The 22,366-nt window shown below is 43.9% G+C and overlaps 1 protein-coding gene across 2 annotated transcripts in view; it reads right to left on the bottom strand.

Moving 5' to 3' along the window:
* Positions 1–22,366, bottom strand: part of LOC129824109 (5'-AMP-activated protein kinase subunit gamma-2-like) — an 81,563-nt gene that overhangs the window by 25,950 nt on the left and 33,247 nt on the right. The window contains exon 1 of one of the 2 annotated variants that reach the window (XM_055883456.1): positions 16,031–17,023. The exons of the other annotated variant lie outside the window; for it this stretch is intronic. Coding sequence (XP_055739431.1) covers positions 16,031–16,127 — 97 coding nt within the window. The 5' untranslated portion in view covers positions 16,128–17,023. Of the gene's footprint in view, positions 1–16,030; positions 17,024–22,366 lie in introns of those variants that run through there. 2 annotated transcript variants of the gene reach the window in all.

The raw sequence follows: 22,366 nt of genomic DNA, 5'->3' as shown, positions 1-22,366 counted from the left end.
GAGGTTGTATCTCTGGACATGCTGGTCTCAATGGGTGAGGTCACCGCATGTGTGGGGGGTGGGACAAAGGAGGTATCAGAGGTACGGAGAGTGGAACTACGGGGTCCATTGCAAACCAAAACAATGATAACTAGCCTGAACAACAGTATGCAAGGCATATTGATATTTGAGAGAGACATACAATAAGGCATAAAGTGATTGCAGGTCATGATTGGGAGAGCTAGCTAAAACAGAAGGTGAGATAACAGCAGCTAGTCAGCTAACACAGCAACAGAAGGTAAAAATGGCGACGACTGGGCAGAGAGGGTCGGATTAACTACACACAGATCCTGAGTTAAGGCACAGAGCCGACAGATAAAAACACAAATAAACAGAATAGAGTACCGTGAATTAATGGACAGTCAAGCAGGCATCAGCTATGTAGCCAAGTGATCATAGTGTCCAGGGGGCAGCCGTAGATGGAGTAGTGAGGCCTCCACTAAGCTAGCCCGCGGCGTTTAAAGTTAGTAGCCCGGGGGGGTGGTCTGCTCAGACAGAGGGGTCTGCTCAGACGGAGGCCGGTTGAGGGCACAGCGGATGGGGTATTTGTCTGCAGACCAGACGTGGTCGTGTCGACAGAGAATCCAAGCCGGATGGCGGTGGCGAAAGAGAGGTTGTGAGTTGTAGAATTGTGTTTGCTAACTGGTGCTAGCTTCGTGATTCAGACAGCTAGTCATGGGTAGCAAGCTAGCAGAAGATGGAGGTCTGTTTTTAGCCACGCCGTGCAATTCCGTCGGTAGATTAGTGGGGTTCCGTGTGGTAGAGGGGACCAATCCAATTGTCAAAATAGTTATAGTGGCCTAAGAAGATTGTTCGATAGACCTGTTCAGATAGCAGCCGATATGCTCAAGACAGCTAACGATTAGCGGGCCGCAGTTAGTATATGGACGTTCAGGTTACGTCGCGATGGAGGGGCCAGTTGAAATACTCCCTCGGGCAGATAACGACGGTATCCCAGTCGTGAAGGCCCGGTGGGGCTCCGCATCGGCAGTAAAACGGGTCCGGATAGGTGATTGTAGCCCAGGAGTGGCTGATGGAACTCTTCAGCTGGCTAGCTCCGGGATAATTGGTGTTTGCTCCGGAATTGATGTTAGCCGATAGTCACTCGGATAGCAGCTAGTTAGCTGCAAGATCCAGGTGTAAATGTCCAGAGCTTGAGGTAAAAATCCGGGGATATGGAGAGAAAATAGGTCTGGTATGCTCTGGTCTGAGTCGCGTTGTACAAAACTGGCAATAGTTTTCCGAGCTAAAGGATAGCTGATGAGCGCTAGCTGTGGTTAGCTGAACTACTAACGTTAGCTTGTGAGCTGGCTAACTTCTGGTTAGCTTCTGTTGTAGATTTCGGATACAAGGTGAATAATACTTTTGAGGAAGAAAAAAAAAAACAGATCCGCACCACATTTGGTGAGGTGGGTTGCAGGAGAGTGTTTTGAAGTTGAGTTTTTAAGAAGAAAAGAATATATATATAAAAAGATATGCGAAGAAAAATATATAAAATATATATACACGGGACAAGACGAGGACAAAGGACATCTGACTGCTACGCCATCTTGGATACGAGCGATGGTAGGCACCAGCAGGCTCGTAAGCATTCATTCAAACAGCACTTTACTGTGTTTTGTCAGCAGCTCTTTGCAATGCTTCAAGCATTGCGCTGTTTATGACTTCAAGCCTATCAACTCCCGAGATTAGGCTGGTGTAACCGATGTGAAATGGCTAGCTAGTTAGCGGGGTGCGCGCTAATAGCGTTTCAAACGTCACTCGCTCTGAGACTTGGAGTAGTTGTTCCCCTTGCTCTGCATGGGTAACGCTGCTTCGAGGGTGGCTGTTGTCGATGTGTTCCTGGTTCGAGCCCAGGTAGCGGTGAGGAGAGGGATGGAAGCTATACTGTTACACTGGCAATACTAAAGTGCCTATAAGAACATCCAATAGTCAAAGGTATATGAAATACAAATCGTATAGAGAGAAATAGTCCTATAATTCCTATAATAAATACAACCTAAAACTTCTTACCTGGGAATATTGAAGACTCATGTTAAAAGGAACCACCAGCTTTCATATGTTCTCATGTTCTGAGCAAGGAACTTAAACGTTAGCTTTCTTACATGGCACATATTGCACTTTTACTTTCTTCTCCAACACTTTGTTTTTGCATTATTTAAACCAAATTGAACATGTTTCATTATTTATTTGAGGCTACATTGAATTTATTGATGTATTATATTAAGTTAAAATAAGTTCTTCATTCAGCATTGTTGTAATTGTCATTATTACAAATGGATAAAAATAATCGGCCGAGTAATCGGTATCGGCTTTTTTTGGGTCCTCCAATAAATCGGTATCGGTGTTGAACAATCATAATCGGTCGACCTCTACTAAACAGTTCTATTTTTGTTTCATCAGACCAGAGAACATTTCTCCAAAAAGTACAATCTTTGTCCCCATGTGCAATTGCAAACCGTAGTCTGGCTTTATTATGGCGGTTTTGGAGCAGTGGCTTCTTCCTTGCTGAGCGGCCTTTCAGGTTATGTCGATATAGGACTTGTTTTACTGTGGATATAGATACATTTGTACCCGTTTCCTCCAGCATGTTCACAAGGTCCTTTGCTGTTGTTAACTGATTTTGATTTGCACTTTTTGCACCAAAGTACATTCATCTCTAGGAGACAAAACACGTCTCCTTCCTGAGCGGTATGACGGCTGTGTGGTCCCATGGTGTTTATACCTGCGTACTATTGTTTGTACAGATGAACGTGGTACTTTCAGACGTTTGAAAATTGCTCCCAGGGATGATCCAGACTTGTGGAAGTCTACCATTTTTTTCTGAGGTCTTGGCTGACTTCTTTTGATTTTCCCATGATGTCAAGCAAAGAGGCACTAAGTTGGAAGTTAGGCCTTGAAATACATCCAGTGTGTGTGTGTATGTGTTTGTATGTGTGTATGTGTATGTATGTATATATATGTGTGTATATGTATGTATGTATGTATATGTATATTTATATATATATATATATATGTATATGGGTAAGTATGTGTATGTGTGTGTATGTATACATGTATATATATAACCTTTTTATTTATTTATTTTCTGACTGGGGGATACGTTTAATTTAGAAAAATTCTTGTTTCCGATCTAACCCACAATATGTAAATGTACGGCTGTCTAAGTTGGTTGCTGATGGTTCATGTTTAGACCGGCAGTGCTTAGCAAAATAATCTTGTGATGCTATATCTTGCTTATCTCAGGGATAGATAGACCCAAGATGACGCTTAAGTGCGCAATATGTTTAGGTTGAAACTTATTCTCTTTAGGTTTATTAGATGCTAATTGGACACTTTATTCGCGGGAGCCTCCTCAGTTCATATGTTAGTAGAAGTTCTAGGATAGTGAGAGGTGAACGTACAGTTGGGATTTTATTTCTGTTTCACCTCTTGTTCGAGGTCGCGCCGTGCTTTTTTGGCATCGGCCAGACAATGTGTTTATTATTTTTATTTTAATTTTATTTTCTCTCCTATTTGTGTATGCCTGTTAAAGGTGGGTTGGGCGGGGGGGTAAATAGTGGGGAAAGTAGGGGAACAGGGTGGGAAGTAAAGGGGCTTGCAGGGGGGGAGGGGCTGGTTGGATACTGCTCGGGTGTAGCTGCTACATATGCTGATCGTGATGGTTTGGTGCGCTTTCTTACCTTTTTATTGAGTTACAAGTTATGCAGGCCACCATAGGAACTACAAATGAGAGGGGGGCGGGGCTCACATTCACTTCCTGGAATGTCAGGGGCTTAAACGAACCAATTAAGAGAGGCAAGGTCCTAGCCCACTTGAAAGCACTCTCGTCTGATATTATATTTTTGCAAGAAACCCATCTGAAAAATAATGCTCACAGCAGACTTAAATGTAGGTGGGTGGGGCAAGTGTATCACTCTAACTTCTCTGCCAAAACGAGAGGCACAGCGATTCTGGTACGGAAAGGAATTCCCTTTCTACATAAAACCACTATTGTGGATAAAGAGGGTCGTTATGTGATCGTAATAGGAGAGATCCACTCTACTTCTGTAACTCTACTAAATATCTATGGGCCAAACATTGATAACCCCTCTTTTTTCAAAAGAGTCCTTGCCCTGATTCCAGATATCTCCCATACTAACCTGATCATTGGAGGGGACCTTAACTGCGTGCTAGACCAATATTTGGACAGATCCTCTACCCGGCGAACCCCCACCTCCTATTCAAGTGAATTCTTGAATACCTACATAAAGAATTCTAACTTATTTGATATATGGAGGATCACTAACCCTACGGGCAGGGAATACTCCTTTTACTCTCATGTTCACAATGTTTATACTCGAATTGACTACTTTTTGGTTGATGCTAAACTACTCCCCTATACCTGTAATGTGAAGTATCATGATATTATAATCTCGGACCACAGTCCACTCACCTTCTCCCTGAGATTGGGTGACATGGTACCAAACGAGAGGGTCTGGAGGTTAAATCCTCAGCTCCTCACAGAACCAACATTCTGTGAACATCTTAAAGACCAAATAACATTTTTCTTTGATACCAACGACAACACAGAGACTTCCCCAGCATTACTGTGGGAAACACTTAAGGCTTATTTGAGAGGCTGTATCATCTCCTATCAGACTGCCAGGAGTAGGCAAAACAAGGGAAAATTGGTAGTACTGGAGGGACAAATTCACTTACTGGATAGGGAGAATGCTAGACATCCATCTATGGAGAAACATAAAAAAATTACCTCTTTAAAATTTGAATATAATCAGACTCTCTCAGCTAAAATTGCTAAATCTTTTCTCTACGCCAAGCAAAAATATTTTGAGTTTGGTGACAAACCACACAAATTACTCGCCAGACAACTTCGAAAAATTGTGAGTGACCGAATGATTCACAAAGTTAAGTCTGCATCTGGGGAATTACTCTCTTCCCCCAAAGACATCAATGACAGATTCCGTCAGTTTTATGAGACTCTATATACATCTAAAGCCGATTCTAACCCCTTAATTATGCAAAACTTTTTGGAGGACTGTAATCTTCCTGCCCTGAGCCAGGAAGATTCTAACTTCCTGAATAAGGAAATATCTCTTGAAGAAATTCGAGAAACAATCAAAACTCTAAAGAGTGGCAAGACCCCGGGCCCAGATGGATACCCGGGTGAATTCTATAAAACATTCAGCAACATGCTCTCTCCCTACCTGCACAAAATGTTGGTTCAGTCCAGAGAGGATGGAGCTCTTCCATCTACTTTGGAGGAAGCATTCATTACAGTTATACATAAGAAGGGTAAAGATCCGGAAGAGGTAGGGTCATACAGACCAATATCCCTCCTCAATACAGACCAAAAGATTTTAGCAAAAACCCTGGCTAACAGGCTTAGCACTTTAATTGGCAAACTGGTCCATTCGGACCAGACCGGCTTTATCCCGAACAGAAACTCATTCTTCAATCTCAGGCGCCTCTTCAACATTATGTATTCTCAGAGGTTACCAAACATGGACCTTGCCGTTATATCTCTTGACGCCGAGAAGGCTTTTGACCAAGTTGAGTGGTCCTATCTATTCAAAGTCCTACATAAATTTAATATTGGAGATGGGTTCATAAATTGGATCCAGCTTTTATATAGGAACCCCTGTGCGAGAATACTCACTAACCAATCATTGTCGCCCCGATTTAACCTCTACAGAGGGACAAGGCAGGGTTGTGCGCTGTCGCCGATGCTCTTCGCCCTAATCATTGAACCTCTCGCTCAGACGATTAGATCTGATGCAGCAATACACGGCTATAATACTAAAGATACTCTAAATAAGATTTCCCTATACGCAGATGACATTCTCCTCTATGTAACAGAACCCCAAGCTAGTATTCCAGCTATTCTTGATGTGATTAATTTGTTTGGTACCTTCTCGGGATACAGAATAAATTGGAACAAGAGTGAATTAATGCCCATACGGTTACAAAACACCTCCTGGCTAGAACATCTTCCACTTAAGTTATCTTCAGAAAAATTTACCTATCTAGGAATTGTAGTTACCAAACAATATTCCTTACTATTTAAAGAGAATTTCCCCTCGCTGATGCAAAAACTAAAAACAAACATACAATTTTGGAGAACTCTCCCAATTTCTCTGCTCGGAAGAATTAATGCCATTAAAATGGTCTTCCTCCCACAACTGCTCTACCTATACCAGAACATCTCAGTATTCATACCTAAATCCTTTCATAAACAACTGGACTCAATTATCAATCCTTTCATCTGGGATTATAAAACACACAGGATAGGTAAAAAACACCTCTGCAAATCCAAGATGGAAGGAGGACTGTCTCTCCCAAATGTTATATTTTATTATTGGGCCGCTAACCTCCGTGCGGTTACGTTTTTGCTGGATGACGCACGTCCGTCACCCACCTGGCTTAGTATGGAGCGTGAGGAGTGTCACCCCTTCTCTATTGGTGCTGTGATTTTGTCGCCTGTCAATCTGGAGAGGTCACTTTATCGTAACAATCCTATTATACATAGCACAGTCCGAATCTGGAAGCAAATTAAAACCCACTTTGAGCTTAGACCAATGTCATTCATGCTCCCTGTTGCAAGGAACCCCTCCTTTGCCCCCTCCAACCTTGATAACACCTTTGAGCAATGGGGAGAGTTGGGGATAAGTACCATAGGGGATTTATATATAGAAGGGACCTTTGCTTCCTTTGAGTTGCTGAGGGAAACTTATAATCTTCCCAGAAATAACTTTTTCAGATACCTACAAATCAGAGACTATGTTAGGAAACACCTCCCAACATTTGGGAACGCTAAGCCTTCCATGTTTGACGGATGCATAAAAACATCCCCCACCTCAGACAAACTGATATCTCGTTTATATGACTCTTTTCAATCGGTTAGCACACCCTCTACAGAGGCCATTAAGGCAAAATGGGAGGAAGAACTAGGGACTGACATTTCGATGGCAGACTGGGAAGATAGCTTGGAGTATATCCACACCTGCTCCATTAACTCCAGACATCGGCTCATACAATTCAAGGTATTACACAGATTACACTATTCCAAAACCAAACTGCATAGGATATTTCCTGATACATCCCCTTTGTGTGATAAATGTCAGGCTGCACAGGGTACACTTCTCCACTGCTTTGCCCTATGCTCTAGCTTGCATGGTTACTGGTGTGGAATTTTTAGGATCCTCTCTGAAGTTCTGGAGACTTCAATTGACCCAGACCCGCTTCTGATAATCCTGGGAGTGTCTGATTCCCTAATCGGACTAACCAACCCCCAAAAACAACTCATCTCTTACAGTCTCATTTCGGCAAAAAAACTAATCTTGTTGTTCTGGAAAAAGAGGGAAGCGCCCACTACCAAATTATGGCTCAGCGAATTGGCAAACACTGTACACTTAGAAAGGATTAGATATATTCTGAACAATAAATTATTAACATTTGATCAGATCTGGCAGCCTTTCCTCTCTTACTTGGACCATTCGGCGCTGTGAATTTGTACTTTTTAACGCACTCTCCATTGTAATATTTTAATCCACCTCTGGGCAGCACGTGCTGGCACCGCCACCCGAGCAGCGGGGAGGGGTATAAGGGGAAGGGATAAGGGGGGGGGGGGATAAAGGGGGGGAATAAGGGGGGGTGACACCCACCCTCTTTCTTTCTACCTGTCCTTGTTTTGTATGTCTTGTTTTGTAATAATTGTTTTGTACCCAGAACTCTGGATCTTTTTATTTCTGTCTGCTCTTTTATGTTTAGTTAAAAATTGTATACCTGCCTTTCATACCTATACACCATTCCTGTGTGTGTTCAATAAAAATATTTGAACGAAATACATCCACAGGTACAACTCCAATTGACTCAAATGATGTCAATTAGCTTATCAGAAGCTTCTAAAGCCATGACATAATTTTCTGGAATTTTCCAAGCTGTGTAAAGGCACAGTCAACTTAGTGTATGTAAACTTCTGACCCACTGGAATTGTGATACAGTGAATTATAAATGAAATAATCTGTTTGTAAACAATTGTTGGAAAAATTACTTGTGTCATGCACAAAGTAGATGTCCAAACCGACTTGCCAAAACTATAGTTTGTTAACAATAAATTTGTGGAGTGGTTGAAAAACGAGTTTTAATGACTCCAACGTAAGTGCAAGTAAACTTCTGACTTCAACTGTATGTATGTATGTATGTATGTATGTATGTATGTATGTATGTATGTATGTATGTATGTATGTATGTATACACACACACACACACACACACTGAACAAAAATGTAAAAGTTGTATTCAAAGATTTTACTGAGTTACAGTTCATATGAGGAAATGTCAATTGAAAAATGTATCTATGGATTTCACATGACTGGAAATACAGATATGCATCTGTTGGTCACAGATACCTAAAAAAGAAAATGTGCCTCACTGTCACGTATTGCCCCGGTACTGCTGTTCATTCCATTCACCAGTTTGAGGTCTACGTCACCATCTTTCTAGACGTCACTGAACTGGATCATCACCACCAACACCGGACTGTCTTGTCTCATTACACACACCTGGTTCCTATTCCCCCTGATTAGTATGTGTATATATGTGCCCTCTGTTCCCCATTGTCCTTGTTGATCATTGTTCCATGTCCGTCAGCTTGTGTGTTACCGTGTTACTGTGCGCTTGTTATTACGGGTCTCATCCCGTGTATTTATTAGAGGTTTACACCTCGCTCTTTGTTTGGGTCACAGCCCTGTGTTATATACAGTATATCACAAAAGTAGGTACACCCCTCACATTTTTGTAAAAATTTGAGTATATCTTTTCATGTGAAAACACTGAAGAAATGACACCCTGCTACAATGTAAAGTAGTGAGTGTACAGCTTGTATAACAGCGTACATTTGCTGTCCCCTCAAAATAACTCAACACACAGCCATTAATGTCTAAACCGCTGGTAACAAAAGTGAGTACACCCCTAAGTGAAAATGTCCAAATTGGGCCCAAAGTGTCAATATTTTGTGTGGCCACCATCATTTTCCAGCACTGCCTTAACCCTCTTGGGCATGGAGTTCACCAGAGCTTCACAGGTTGCCACTGGAGTCCTCTTCCACTCCTCCATGACGACATCACGGAGCTGGTGGATGTTAGAGACCTTGCTCTCCTCCACCTTCCGTTTGAGGATGCCCCACAGATGCTCAATAGGGTTTAGGTCTGGAGACATGCTTGGCCAGTCCATCACCTTTACCCTCAGCTTCTTTAGCAAGGCAGTGGTCGTCTTGGAGGTGTGTTTGGGGTCGTTATCATGTTGGAATACTGCCCTGAGGCCCAGTCTCCGGAGGGAGGTGATCATGCTCTGCTTCAGTATGTCACAGTACATGTTGGCATTCATGGTTCCCTCAATGAACTGTAGCTCCCCAGTGCCGGCAGCACTCATGCAGCCCCAGACAATGACACTCCCACCACCATGCTTGACTGTAGGCAAGACACCCTTGTCTTTGTACTCCTCACCTGGTTGTCGCCACACACGCTTGACACCATCTGAACCAAATAAGTTTATCTTGGTCTCATTATACCACAGGACATGGTTCCAGTAATCCATGTCCTTAGTCTGCTTGTCTTCAGCAAACTGTTTGTGGGCTTTCTTGTGCATCATCTTTAGAAGAGGCTTCCTTCTGGGACGACAGTCATGCAGACCAATTTGATGTAGTGTACGGCATATGGTCTGAGCACTGACAGGCTGACCCCTCACCCCTTCAACCTCTGCAGCAATGCTGGCAGCACTCATACGTCTATTTCCCAAAGACAACCTCTGGATATGACGCTGAGCACGTGCACTCAACTTCTTTGGTCGACCATGGCGAGGCCTGTTCTGAGTGGAACCTGTCCAGTTAAACGGCTGTATGGTCTTGGCCACCGTGCTGCAGCAATCTTCTTATAGCCCAGGCCATCTTTATGTAGAGAAACAATTCTTTTTTTCAGATCCTCAGAGAGTTCTTTGCCATGAGGTGCCATGTTGAACTTCCAGTGACCAGCCAGTATGAGGGAGTGTGAGAGCGATGACACCAAATTTAACACACCTGCTCCCCATTCACACCTGAGACCTTGTAACACCAACGAGTCACATGACACCGGGGAGGGAAAATGGCTAATTGGGCCCAATTTGGACATTTTCACTTAGGGGTGTACTCACTTTTGTTGCCAGCGGTTTAGACATTAATGGCTGTGTGTTGAGTTATTTTGAGGGGACAGCAAATTTACACTGTTACAAGCTGTAAACTCACTACTTTACATTGTAGCAGGGTGTCATCTTCAGTGTGGTGTCACATGGTGGTGTCACATGAAAAGATACACTCAAATATTTAAAAAAATGTGAGGGGTGTACTCACTTTTGTGATATACTGTATATATACACACGTGTTTGCTTTGGGCTTCGTCCCATTCATGTTCATGATGTACGCCATTTTGGATAGTGAAATAAAATAACTATTTCATATTCCTGCGCCTGTCACCAATCATTATACAACGTGACACTTACAATGGACCTCAGGATCGCTTCACAATATTGCCATCGATAAAATGCAATTGTGTTCGCTGTCTGCAGATTATGCCTGCACATACCATAACCCCACCGCCACCATGGGGCACTCTGTTCACAACATTGACATTAGCAAACCACTCGCCCACACGACACCATACACATGGTCTGCGGTTGTGAGGCCAGTTGGACATACTGCCAAATTCTCTCCAAAAATGACATTGGAGGCAGCTTATGGTAGAGAAATGAACATTAAATTCTCTGGCAACAGCTCTGGTGGACATTCCTGCAGTCAGCATGCCAATTGCACGCTCTCTCAAAACTTGAGACATCTGTGGGATTGTGTTGTGTGACAAAACTGTACATTTTAGAGTTGCCTTTTATTGTCCCCAGCACAAGGTGAACCTGTGTAATGATCATGCTGTTTAATCAGCTTCTTGATATGCCACACCTGTCCGGTGGAAGGATTATTTTGGCAAAGGAGAAAATGCTCACTAACAAGGATGTAAACAAATTTGTGCACAAAATTTGAGAGAAATAAGCTTTTTGTGCGAATGTAACATTTCTGGGATCTTTTATTTCAGCTCATGAAACATGTGACCAACACTTTACATGTTGCTTTCATATTTTTGTTCAGTGTACATATAGCCTCCTATTTCTACAGGACTCCAAGTACGTCGTCAAATCAACCAATCCCTCTAATCTTAATTCCCCCCACAGATATCCACAGACGAACACATTTTCCCCAGTATATTACCATTTTCCCCATTTTATTTTGCAATACATCCTTATATTTTACTGTCTTACGGGGGTCTTGAACCTCTCTACTCGTACCATTTCTACAGAGATTGCCCTAAAAATAAATACTTTACTTTTAAGAGTATAATCATATTTCCCAATTGATTGAGCATGGTTTTTCAGATCTCCTTATAGTACTGTTGTAGGTCCATCTGAACACAGACATGACTTAACCCCTTCTGGACGAAAAGAGATGTTCCATTGATTCTGTTTCCTCGTGGCAGAGTCTGCACAGGGCTGACTGTTCAATGCCCAATATATTGAGAGGTATTTTTGTAGCGAATATATATGTAATAATTTATATTGAAAAGAATGGATCGATGCGTCAAATGTTGTTTTGTACATCGGTTCATAATCCCGATGTCATGGTATTGGGACAACAAAAATGTTCCCAACTATCTTGAATTTTATGCGGTATAGTTGTCAAACCTCTCGATCTTAAGTGAAACTGATACATTTTACGATTTATACTAGTCATTTTAAGCCATGCATGGTTTTGGATTGGCGGCATACAAACTAATTCACTACCTTCTCTTTTGAGTAATTCTAATTTCCGGCGCGGCCCACGCTTGGATTGCGTCCTACCTGACAGGTCGCTCCTACCAGGTGGCGTGGCGAGAATCTGTCTCCGCACCACGTGCTCTCACCACTGGTGTCCCCCAGGGCTCTGTTCTAGGCCCTCTCCTATTCTCGCTATACACCAAGTCACTTGGCTCTGTCATATCCTCACATGGTCTCTCCTATCATTGCTATGCAGACGACACACAATTAATCTTATCCTTTCCCCCCTCTGATAACCAGGTGGTGAATCGCATCTCTGCATGTCTGGCAGACATATCAGTGTGGATGACGGATCACCACCTCAAGCTGAACCTCGGCAAGACGGAGCTGCTCTTCCTCCCGGGGAAGGACTGCCCGTTCCATGATCTCGCCATCACGGTTGACAACTCCATTGTGTCCTCCTCCCAGAGTGCTAAGAATCTTGGCGTGATCCTGGACAACACCCTGTTGTTCTCAACTAACATCAAGGCGGTGACCCGTTCCTGTAGGTTCATGCTCTACAACATTCGCAGAGTACGACCCTGCCTCACGCAGGAAGCGGCGCAGGTCCTAATCCAGGCACTTGTCATCTCCCGTCTGGATTACTGCAACTCGCTGTTGGCTGGGCTCCCTGCCTGTGCCATTAAACCCCTACAACTCATCCAGAACGCCGCAGACCGTCTGGTGTTCAACTTTCCCAAGTTCTCTCACGTCACCCCGCTCCTCCGCTCTCTCCACTGGCTTCCAGTTGAAGCTCGCATCCGCTACAAGACCATGGTGCTTGCCTACGGAGCTGTGAGGGGAACGGCACCTCCGTACCTTCAGGCTCTGATCAGGCCCTACACCCAAACAAGGGCACTGCGTTCATCCACCTCTGGCCTGCTCGCCTCCCTACCTCTGAGGAAGTACAGTTCCCGCTCAGCCCAGTCAAAACTGTTCGCTGCTCTGGCACCCCAATGGTGGAACAAACTCCCTCACGACGCCAGGTCAGCGGAGTCAATCACCACCTTCCGGAGACACCTGAAACCCCACCTCTTTAAGGAATACCTAGGATAGGATAAAGTAATCCTTCTAACCCCCCCCCCCCCCTTAAAAGAGTTAGATGCACTATTGTAAAGTGGTTGTTCCACTGGATATCATAAGGTGAATGCACCAATTTGTAAGTCGCTCTGGATAAGAGCGTCTGCTAAATGACTTAAATGTAATTCTAATTTTATGGCTGTGTATAGAACCCTCTAGTAAACCATACAGCACACACACTGACTTCTGCTTCTACTGCGTTCAAAGAAAAGGGACTGAATACTAAATGGCAGTTACATTCAACAGTAAATAGTAAACCTATATACCATCTAAGGAAAGCTCAACTTCATTGAAGAGGATAAATCTGCACAGGCATTCATCGTGTCACAAAAACACACCTGCCCAGTCCAGCTATCTCCACTATCTCCTGACATTTAGCTGGCTAATACCAGCCCTCTCTTCAGTCGTTTTGGTGTCTTATTTTAGCTACGCTGTTGTGGCACATTCCGCAGGAGAAGATAACACAGGGGGACAGCAGGGAGGGGGGCCCTCCTCACCAAACACAAAGGGAGGGGAGGGGGAATACACCACATGGGGTACTGGAGTCATCTATACCAGTGTTTCTTAACCTCTCCAGAGGTGGGCAATTCCAGTCCTCCAGGGCCTGATTGGGGTCACAGCTTTGCCCCAGCTAACACACCTGACTCCAATAATCACCTAATCATGATCTTCAGTTTAGAATGCAATTTGCTTAATCAGCTGTGTTTGCTAGGGATGGAGAAAAAGTGTGACACCAATCAGGCCCTCGAGGACTGGAGTTGCCCACCCCTGCGTCTAGTCCATGGACCAGCACTAGCACATTGGATTTTGCAGACTGGCCCCTCAGTTGGTTAACTGAAACACCCAACAATCGAGATCTAATTCAGCATGTCAGATTGTGTCGCACTACATTTTGAAAACACTGAAAAGCTTTGTGTATAAAAGGGCAATGGTGAACTAAGACTGTGACGGCATCATATTGGCCAATGTTCTTTCCATTAAGTCTAAGGAGGAAGGCAGGTGTCACAATACTGCTGGGCCTCAACATTAAGCAATCAGTGTTTCTGATCTGCAGTGGTGAGTGGCAGATTTCCCTTAGGAGTTTGAAAGGGGTGACTGGGCTGTCAGCCATGTTGGGTTATGAGACTGGTTTTGAGTGTATCAGCAATATGATCTGACCTGGCTGTCTGATGTACAGTGCATTCGGAAAGTATAAAGACCCCATGACTTTTTCCACATTTTTCCACATCCACTTTTTCCACAAATTGAATAAATCAAAAAAATCCTCAATCTACAGTATGGTGCCATACTGTACGTGCTGTAGTGTAGACAACTCTTCTAGCCTGGTCCCATACTGTACGTGCTGTAGTGTAGACAACTCTTCTATTGTTGACATGTCAAACTCTTCTATTATTGTCATGTCGTAACCATAGAAGACTTGGCAACAGCACATACAGTATGGGGCCAGACCAAAAAAAACTGAGCACCACATATGGGTTTACACATACAGGTTCACATCATAATGACAGTTGGGCCTTGACCTCTTCCTCCACTGATCCCAGGTCAGACTAGGGCTAAAATTAGGAGCTGTGGAGTTCATGGCAGTGTCACTCAGGGCCACCGTCCGTACGCCCCAAGCATCCAGTGAGATGTCCCAAAGGTAACATTCCTAAAACCCCATGTATCCAGTGTGATGACCCTGTCCCTGACACTCCTGAAGGAGAGACACCGTCATTTTCATAAAGTTTAACGTTCCAAATCAGAGCAGCGATGATTACAGAGACTAACAGATGTGGGTCAAAAATAACAGCGTCGTATTATCACCCAGCTCAAGCAGCAGGACTATCAATTACCATTCTATGTAGCACGAGAGTACTCTTAAATCACGATGAATTAGATTGAATGAAAAAACATGCATACATGTTAGTTTACCGTCTCATATCCTCACTGTACAACGTACAATTTCACAAATGTTTTTCAGGGACACCGGCCATAAAGACCTCCGAGCTGTCAGCAGCCCCTATATGTAGCTGCAGTGCCAATTACAAAATGGATGCTCTGTTTTTACTGTCTGGATCAGCAGGGGGTCCGGGTGATGTCTACCTTACTGTACTTGTTACAAAATGGATGCTGTTTATACTGTACTACTACTGTATCAATAGAGGATCCATTAACTGCTCCGATAATAAACATTTATTCCGATTGTGATTGTTAATCCATGATGGCTGTCGGATACGTCAGACTAGACATCATGTTCTGTCGCCGTCTTCAATTACAATTAAAAGTTAGCCAACAACTATACAGATACAGTGTAGTCATGACATCTTGTGAGTATACTTGTGTATCTGGTAACACTACGCCATTTTGCAGTGGAATGGTTAGAATCTAAAGAGACCTTGAGGGAAGGATAATATATTCAACATATACTGTCTTCAGTCTTGTGGCCCGTCATACACTGAGTGTACAAAACATTAGGAACACCTGCCTTTTCTATGACATAGACTGACCAGGTCAATCCTGGTGAAAGCTATGATCCCTTCTGGATGTCACCTGTTAAATCCACTAAAATCAGTGTAGATGAAGTGGGGAAGACATGTTAAAGAGACATGGATCGAAATATGGAGTGTGCATGAGTGCCATTCAGAGGATGAATGGACAAGACAACAGATTTAAGTGCCTTTGAATGGGGTATGGTAGTACAGTAGGTGCCATGCGCACCGGTTTGAGTGTGTCAAGAACTGCAATTGCTGCTGGTTATTTCACGCTCAACAGCTTCCTGTGTGTATCAAGAATGGTCCACCACCCAAAGGACATCCAGCCAACATGACACAACTGTGGGAACCATTGGAGTCAACATGGGCCAGCATCCCTGTGGAGCGCTTTTAGCACATTGTAGAGTCCATGCCCCAACTAATTGAAGCTGTTCTGAGGGGAAAAGGGGGTGCAACTCAATACTAGGAAGGTGTTCCTAATGTTTTGTACACTCAGTCTATACTACGCAGTTAGACACTTTTATAGACAATTGAAGTGGTGTGATCATGTGAACAGCACAAGACATTACCAGGCAGACATGGTGGCTCTGACTGTCGTCTTCCTTCCGCTAGCAGGTCCTGCTCCTTCCGCTTCTTACTCCTCCTCAGGCTGCCAAACCTCTTCATGGACACAAGCTGGTTCAAGCGATGGGTTCAGCACCCAATATGGACCATGACCATCCAGGATAGGGACCGGTCACAACTATTGGGCACCACCACCACTCCCCAGAAGAGTGGCGAGAGAGCTACTTCTGCTACTCCGCCTGATGCATGTTTGTAAATACAATAAAGTTAAAGATCTGTGTCAAAGATGACAAAATCTGTGCCAGAATGAAACTGAAGATCTGATCGGAGAAGGGTTTTTCCTAACCAGTCAGGTGCTTATTGAATCAGTCGTTTGAGCGAGGCTACTCTTCCAGCTCTGGATGGCCTTGTGTTAGTTTCTGGAAAGAGCTGGACCTTTCCAAGGAAGAAGTGGAGGGCCCTCTTCAGTCGATAGGCTCTTAGATGAAGGATTGTCTTTATTCTCATGAGCAGATCTCCTCTCCTGGTTAAGAGATGCCTCTTCTCCGTTCAATTGATGTGTTATCTGTTATTTCGACACGGCCGTCCTTCATGCTTGTATTTCTCGGTAAGTTAAGGATCTGTTCTTTCTGTTACCTCATCGAGAAAATGTCTCATCGAGTCCACAGAGCCCAGCAGAGGCTGCAGGCGAAGTAGGCTCCCCTCTCAGGGAATTGATGTCTGTGGCAACTCACACCTTTGCTGGAGAACACGAAGGGAAAGAAAGCTGGAAATTCCACACGTCCTCTGTGAGACGAAGTCCAACACTCCCAAGTGATGATGCACAGTGTAGCACAGCGCACACAGGCAGAATCTCTCTGCCTCCCCTTCAGCTCACTCAATATCTCTCTGGTCTCCTATCTCTCTGCTGAATTTCACTCCTCCTCTTGCTCTCCCTGCTCTATTTTGCTCTCCCTCTCTCTCTCTGCAGAGCCCTAGTAGTGGCGTTGGTTGCTGTAAATTGTCAGGTGCAGCTGTGGGTGGTGTCTCTAATATAGCACGGGTGTCAGCAGACTGTAAAAGGAGGCCTGCCCGGGAGGGCCACACAAAGTGATTGGCTAAGAGTCTGCTTCTCGCTCCCCAACACATTCAAATCACCATACCCACATCTGTCTCACTCTGTCTTCATATACACACTCACACTATATATCTCAATCCAACTAAAGACAGTAAGGTGACATAAGAATTCAAATCCCCATCTACTTATAGTGGAACACCCTGAGAAAGACATGAAAGATTGTTAGGGCTGTGACGGTAATTGAATAACTGGAACCGCCATGAAAATAAAATAACCGTCAAATACATTTAAATAGTCCTACATTCATTCATATATATATATATACACTGCTCAAAAAAATAAAGGGAACACTTAAACAACACAATGTAACTCCAAGTAAATCACACTTCTGTGAAATCAAACTGTCCACTTAGGAAGCAACACTGATTGACAATAAATTTCACATGCTGTTGTGCAAATGGAATAGACAAAAGGTGGAAATTATAGGCAATTAGCAAGACACCCCCCAAAACAGGAGTGATTCTGCAGGTGGTGACCACAGACCACTTCTCAGTTCCTATGCTTCCTGGCTGATGTTTTGGTCACTTTTGAATGCTGGCGGTGCTCTCACTCTAGTGGTAGCATGATACGGAGTCTACAACCCACACAAGTGTCTCAGGTAGTGCAGTTCATCCAGGATGACACATCAATGCGAGCTGTGGCAAAAAGGTTTGCTGTGTCTGTCAGCGTAGTGTCCAGAGCATGGAGGCGCTACCAGGAGACAGGCCAGTACATCAGGAGACGTGGAGGAGGCCGTAGGAGGGCAACAACCCAGCAGCAGAACCGCTACCTCCGCCTTTGTGCAAGGAGGTGCACTGCCAGAGCCCTGCAAAATGACCTCCAGCAGGCCACAAATGTGCATGTGTCAGCATATGGTCTCACAAGGGGTCTGAGGATCTCATCTCGGTACCTATTGGCAGTCAGGCTACCTCTGGCGAGCACATGGAGGGCTGTGCGGCCCCACAAAGAAATGCCACCCCACACCATGACTGACCCATCGCCAAACCGGTCATGCTGGAGGATGTTGCAGGTAGCAGAACGTTCTCCACGGCGTCTCCAGACTCTGTCACGTCTGTCACGTGCTCATGTGCTCAGTGTGAACCTGCTTTCATCTGTGAAGAGCACAGGGCGCCAGTGGCGAATTTGCCAATCTTGGTGTTCTCTGGCAAATGCCAAACGTCCTGCACGGTGTTGGGCTGTAAGCACAACCCCCAACTGTGGACGTCGGGCCCTCATACCACCCTCATGGATTCTGTTTCTGACCGTTTGAGCAGACACATGCACATTTGTGGCCTGCTGGAGGTCATTTTGCAGGGCTCTGGCAGTGCTCCACCTGCTCCTCCTTGCACAAAGGCGGAGGTAGCGGTCCTGCTGCTGGGTTGTTGCCCTCCTACGGCCTCCTCCACGTCTCCTGATGTACTGGCCTGTCTCCTGGTAGCGCCTCCATGCTCTGGACACTACGCTGACAGACACAGCAAACCTTTTTGCCACAGCTCGCATTGATGTGTCATTCTGGATGAACTGCACTACCTGAGACACTTGTGTGGGTTGTAGACTCCGTCTCATGCTACCACTAGTGAGAGCACCGCCAGCATTCAAAAGTGACCAAAACATCAGCCAGGAAGCATAGGAACTGAGAAGTGGTCTGTGGTCACCACCTGCAGAATCACTCCTGTTTTGGGGGGTGTCTTGCTAATTGCCTATAATTTCCACCTTTTGTCTATTCCATTTGCACAACAGCATGGGACATTTATTGTCAATCAGTGTTGCTTCCTAAGTGGACAGTTTGATTTCACAGAAGTGTGATTGACTTGGAGTTACATTGTGTTGTTTAAGTGTTCCCTTTATTTTTTTGAGCAGTGTATATACATAACCTAATAGCGGGTGTGTTTACTAATGATTATAAGCAATTGTTTTGCTAACTTAGTCTGTCTACATCGCTTCCTCTTTCCAACTGTCATTTGATGTTGAGCAGCTAATCTGCTAGATATGTGGGGGTGTAGAATTGCTAGCCTATAGGCTATTGCTCTTTAGTAAAACATCTTTGATGTGTGGACTTTCATTTATACAATGTACATTTTCATTGCTTGCCAGTAAATAAATAAATTGGTCTTCTTATACAACAGGTTGGATGTGTCTGACTTCATTAATTATTCAACAGCAATCGGCAAGGTTGTTCTGGCTCTGAGGCCTAAAATGTGTTAATGTTGTGTCAAATGGACAATGTGCCAATCCTATTCAACCGGGCATAAATAGAAAAATATACCAGTTTAATTTGAGGACAAAAATGTTGACAAAAATAAATGGGAAGAGATTTTTTTGATGTACCGATTCCATGGCACATGGTTGATGAACTGGTACAAAAAAACAACACTTGACTCAACACTTTAAATTATTATATAAAATTCTACAACAGACGCCTCACAAGTCCTCAACTGGGAGCTTCATTAAATAGTACCCACAAAACACCAGTCTCAAAATCAACAGTGAAGAGGCGACTCCGGGATGCTGGCTTTCTAGGCAGAGTTGCAAAGAAAAAGACATATCGCAGACTCTCCAATAAAAATAAAAGATTAAGATGGACAAAAGAACACACACTGGACAGAGGAACTCTGCCGAGAAGGCCAGCATCCTGGAGTCGCCTCTTCACTGTTGACGTTGAGACTGATGTTTTGCGGGTACTATTTAATGAAGCTGCCAGTTGAGGACTTGTGAGGTGTCTGTTTCTCAAACTAGACACTCTAATGTACTTCTCCACTTTCTCAGTTGTGCACCGGGGCCTCCCAATAATCTTTCTATTCTGGTTAGAGACAGTTTGCACTGTTCTGTGAAGGGAGTAGTACACAGCGTTGTATGAGATCTTCAGTTTCTTGGCAATTTCTCGCATGGAATAGCCTTCATTTCTCAGAACAAGAATAGACTGACGAGTTTCAGAAGAAAGTTCTTTGTTTCTGGACATTTTGAGCCTCTAATCAATTAGTCTTTTAAAATGAAACGTGGATTAGCTAACACAACGTGCCATTGGAAGACAGGAGTGATGGTTGCTGATAATGGGCCTCTGTAGATATTCCATAAACATATATATATATTTTTTTAATCAGCCGTTTCCAGCGACAATAGTCATTTACAACATTAAAAATGTCTACACTGTATTTTACCCCCAAGCCATAAGACTCCTGAACAGGTAATCAAATGGCTACCCGGACTATTTGCATTGTGTGCCCCCCCCCCCCCCCCCCCCGGCCCCTCTTTTACGCTGCTGCTACTCTCTGGTTATCATATATGCATAGTCACTTTAACTATACATTCATGTACATACTACCTCAATTGGCCTGACCAACCAGTGCTCCCGCACATTGGCTAACCGGGCTATCTGCATTGTGTCCCGCCACCCTCCAACCCCTCTTTTACGCTGCTGCTACTCTCTGTTCATCATATTTGCATAGTCACTTTAACCATATCTACATGTACATACTACCTCAATCAGCCTGACTAACCACTGTCTGTATGTAGCCTCGCTACTGTTTTTCACTGTCTTTTTACTGTTGTTTTTATTTCTTTACTTACCTATTGTTCACCTAATAGCTTTTTTGCACTATTGGTTAGAGACTGTAAGTGAGCTGTATTCGGCGCACGTGACAACTAAACGTTGATTTGATCAATTTGATGTTATTTTAAATGGACCAACAAAAAAAAAGCTTTTCTTTCAAAAAACAAGGAAATGTCTAAGTGACCCCAAACTTTTTCTTTTTGAAACGTAGTGTATATGTAGCAAAAAATCTGAACAAAAAACACTAAAAGATATTTGTCCTCTGAAGGGGGGGGGGGGGGGGGGGGGTGTAGTGGGGGGGTTAAATAAATAAAAAATCCTGTTCAACCTGGCATGGTATAATTAGTTACGGAATCTTTTCATAGTTTATGGCCTAATCAACGCTGATAAATAGGCTGTGGACATGTTGCGTGTAGGCCTTCTTAGTTTTTGTTCTGTTAATTGTTCTGTAAATTGGAGATAAATGCTTTGGACTTGGTGTGAATAGTTTAGTGCGTCAAAATCGGAATATGTATTTTTTCAGAATTCCTCTCCAATCTGACATTTCTTAATTAATATACTAGACTAATAATATTTCAAGGTAATAACTTGATTAAAAATAATGAATTGCTACTGGTAATAGTGAAGTTGCAGAGAAAAGCCACGTGCTTCTTTTGAGTGTGATACGCGCCAATCCTCCCCCCAACGGTTATGTCGGTGACCGTGTAGATTGGCCTGGCCAATTACTGCATCCCAGAGATTCCCAAACTCGGTCGGACACTACACATCTGATTCAAATGATCAAAGCTTGATGATTAGTTGATTATTTTAAAATCAGCTGTATAGTGCTAGGGCAAAAAAAAAAACGTGTACCCCCTGGGGTTCCGGGGACCGAGTTTGGGAAACCCTGCCATAACCTCAAATTCCATGACAGTCACAGCCCTACCTGTCGTGACTCATGGAGGTTGTGTAAGATCTGTCAACTCCCCAGACCACGTCAACTGCCTAACAGAGAGACAGCTAGGTCAGATCACTGTCCCAGTACTGTAGCTAACTCATTAAGACTGACCTTTAAAGAGTGCTGAGCCAAGTCACAAATTCCCTCAACCATCCTCAGCTGACTAAAGGTAGGCCCCATGGTCTCTCCCTGGGCTGGCAGCTGTAGATTTATCTGATCAGACGGGTTCCACTCAATACACTAACACCCCCCACAACGCCCTGCGATGACCCAGTTAGTTATGACACTATTGACTGCCTTCGCCACTACCCCAGATCCATTCAAAACGGTTATGCAACTGATCAGCCCAAACAAGTCAATAAACAGTTCAGCAGAGCATGAATGAGGAGATGCAGTCAGGGTGTTACCTTTGACTTCCTGTTCCTCTGTTTACCTATGACACCGCCATTGATTTTACGCTTGGCTTGCATAAACTAGGGAGAGAAATACTTCATGAGCATTTCTTCTTCTTTCTCTAGACTTCTCTTCACTTTCAATGTAGTCTCTTTCATTTTATACTATATTGTCATGGGTCTCAGTGAATTGAGGGCAATTTATAAAAACTACCCACTTCCTTAATTTACTGACCATATTATACAGTACGCAGGGGAAGGGGAGACAGTGACAGAACTTGGGAAAGAAAGATGCAGACTGCCTGCCTGCCTGAAGAACTTGAAACAAGTCTGTTTGGGCATTACCAGATAAGGGCATGAAAGAGC

The sequence above is a fragment of the Salvelinus fontinalis genome, chromosome 26, assembly GCF_029448725.1.
Source record: "Salvelinus fontinalis isolate EN_2023a chromosome 26, ASM2944872v1, whole genome shotgun sequence".
Classification (NCBI taxonomy): domain Eukaryota; kingdom Metazoa; phylum Chordata; class Actinopteri; order Salmoniformes; family Salmonidae; genus Salvelinus; species Salvelinus fontinalis.
The sequence above is the reverse complement of the archived record's forward strand: the minus strand, read 5'-3'. Positions and strand labels throughout refer to the sequence as shown.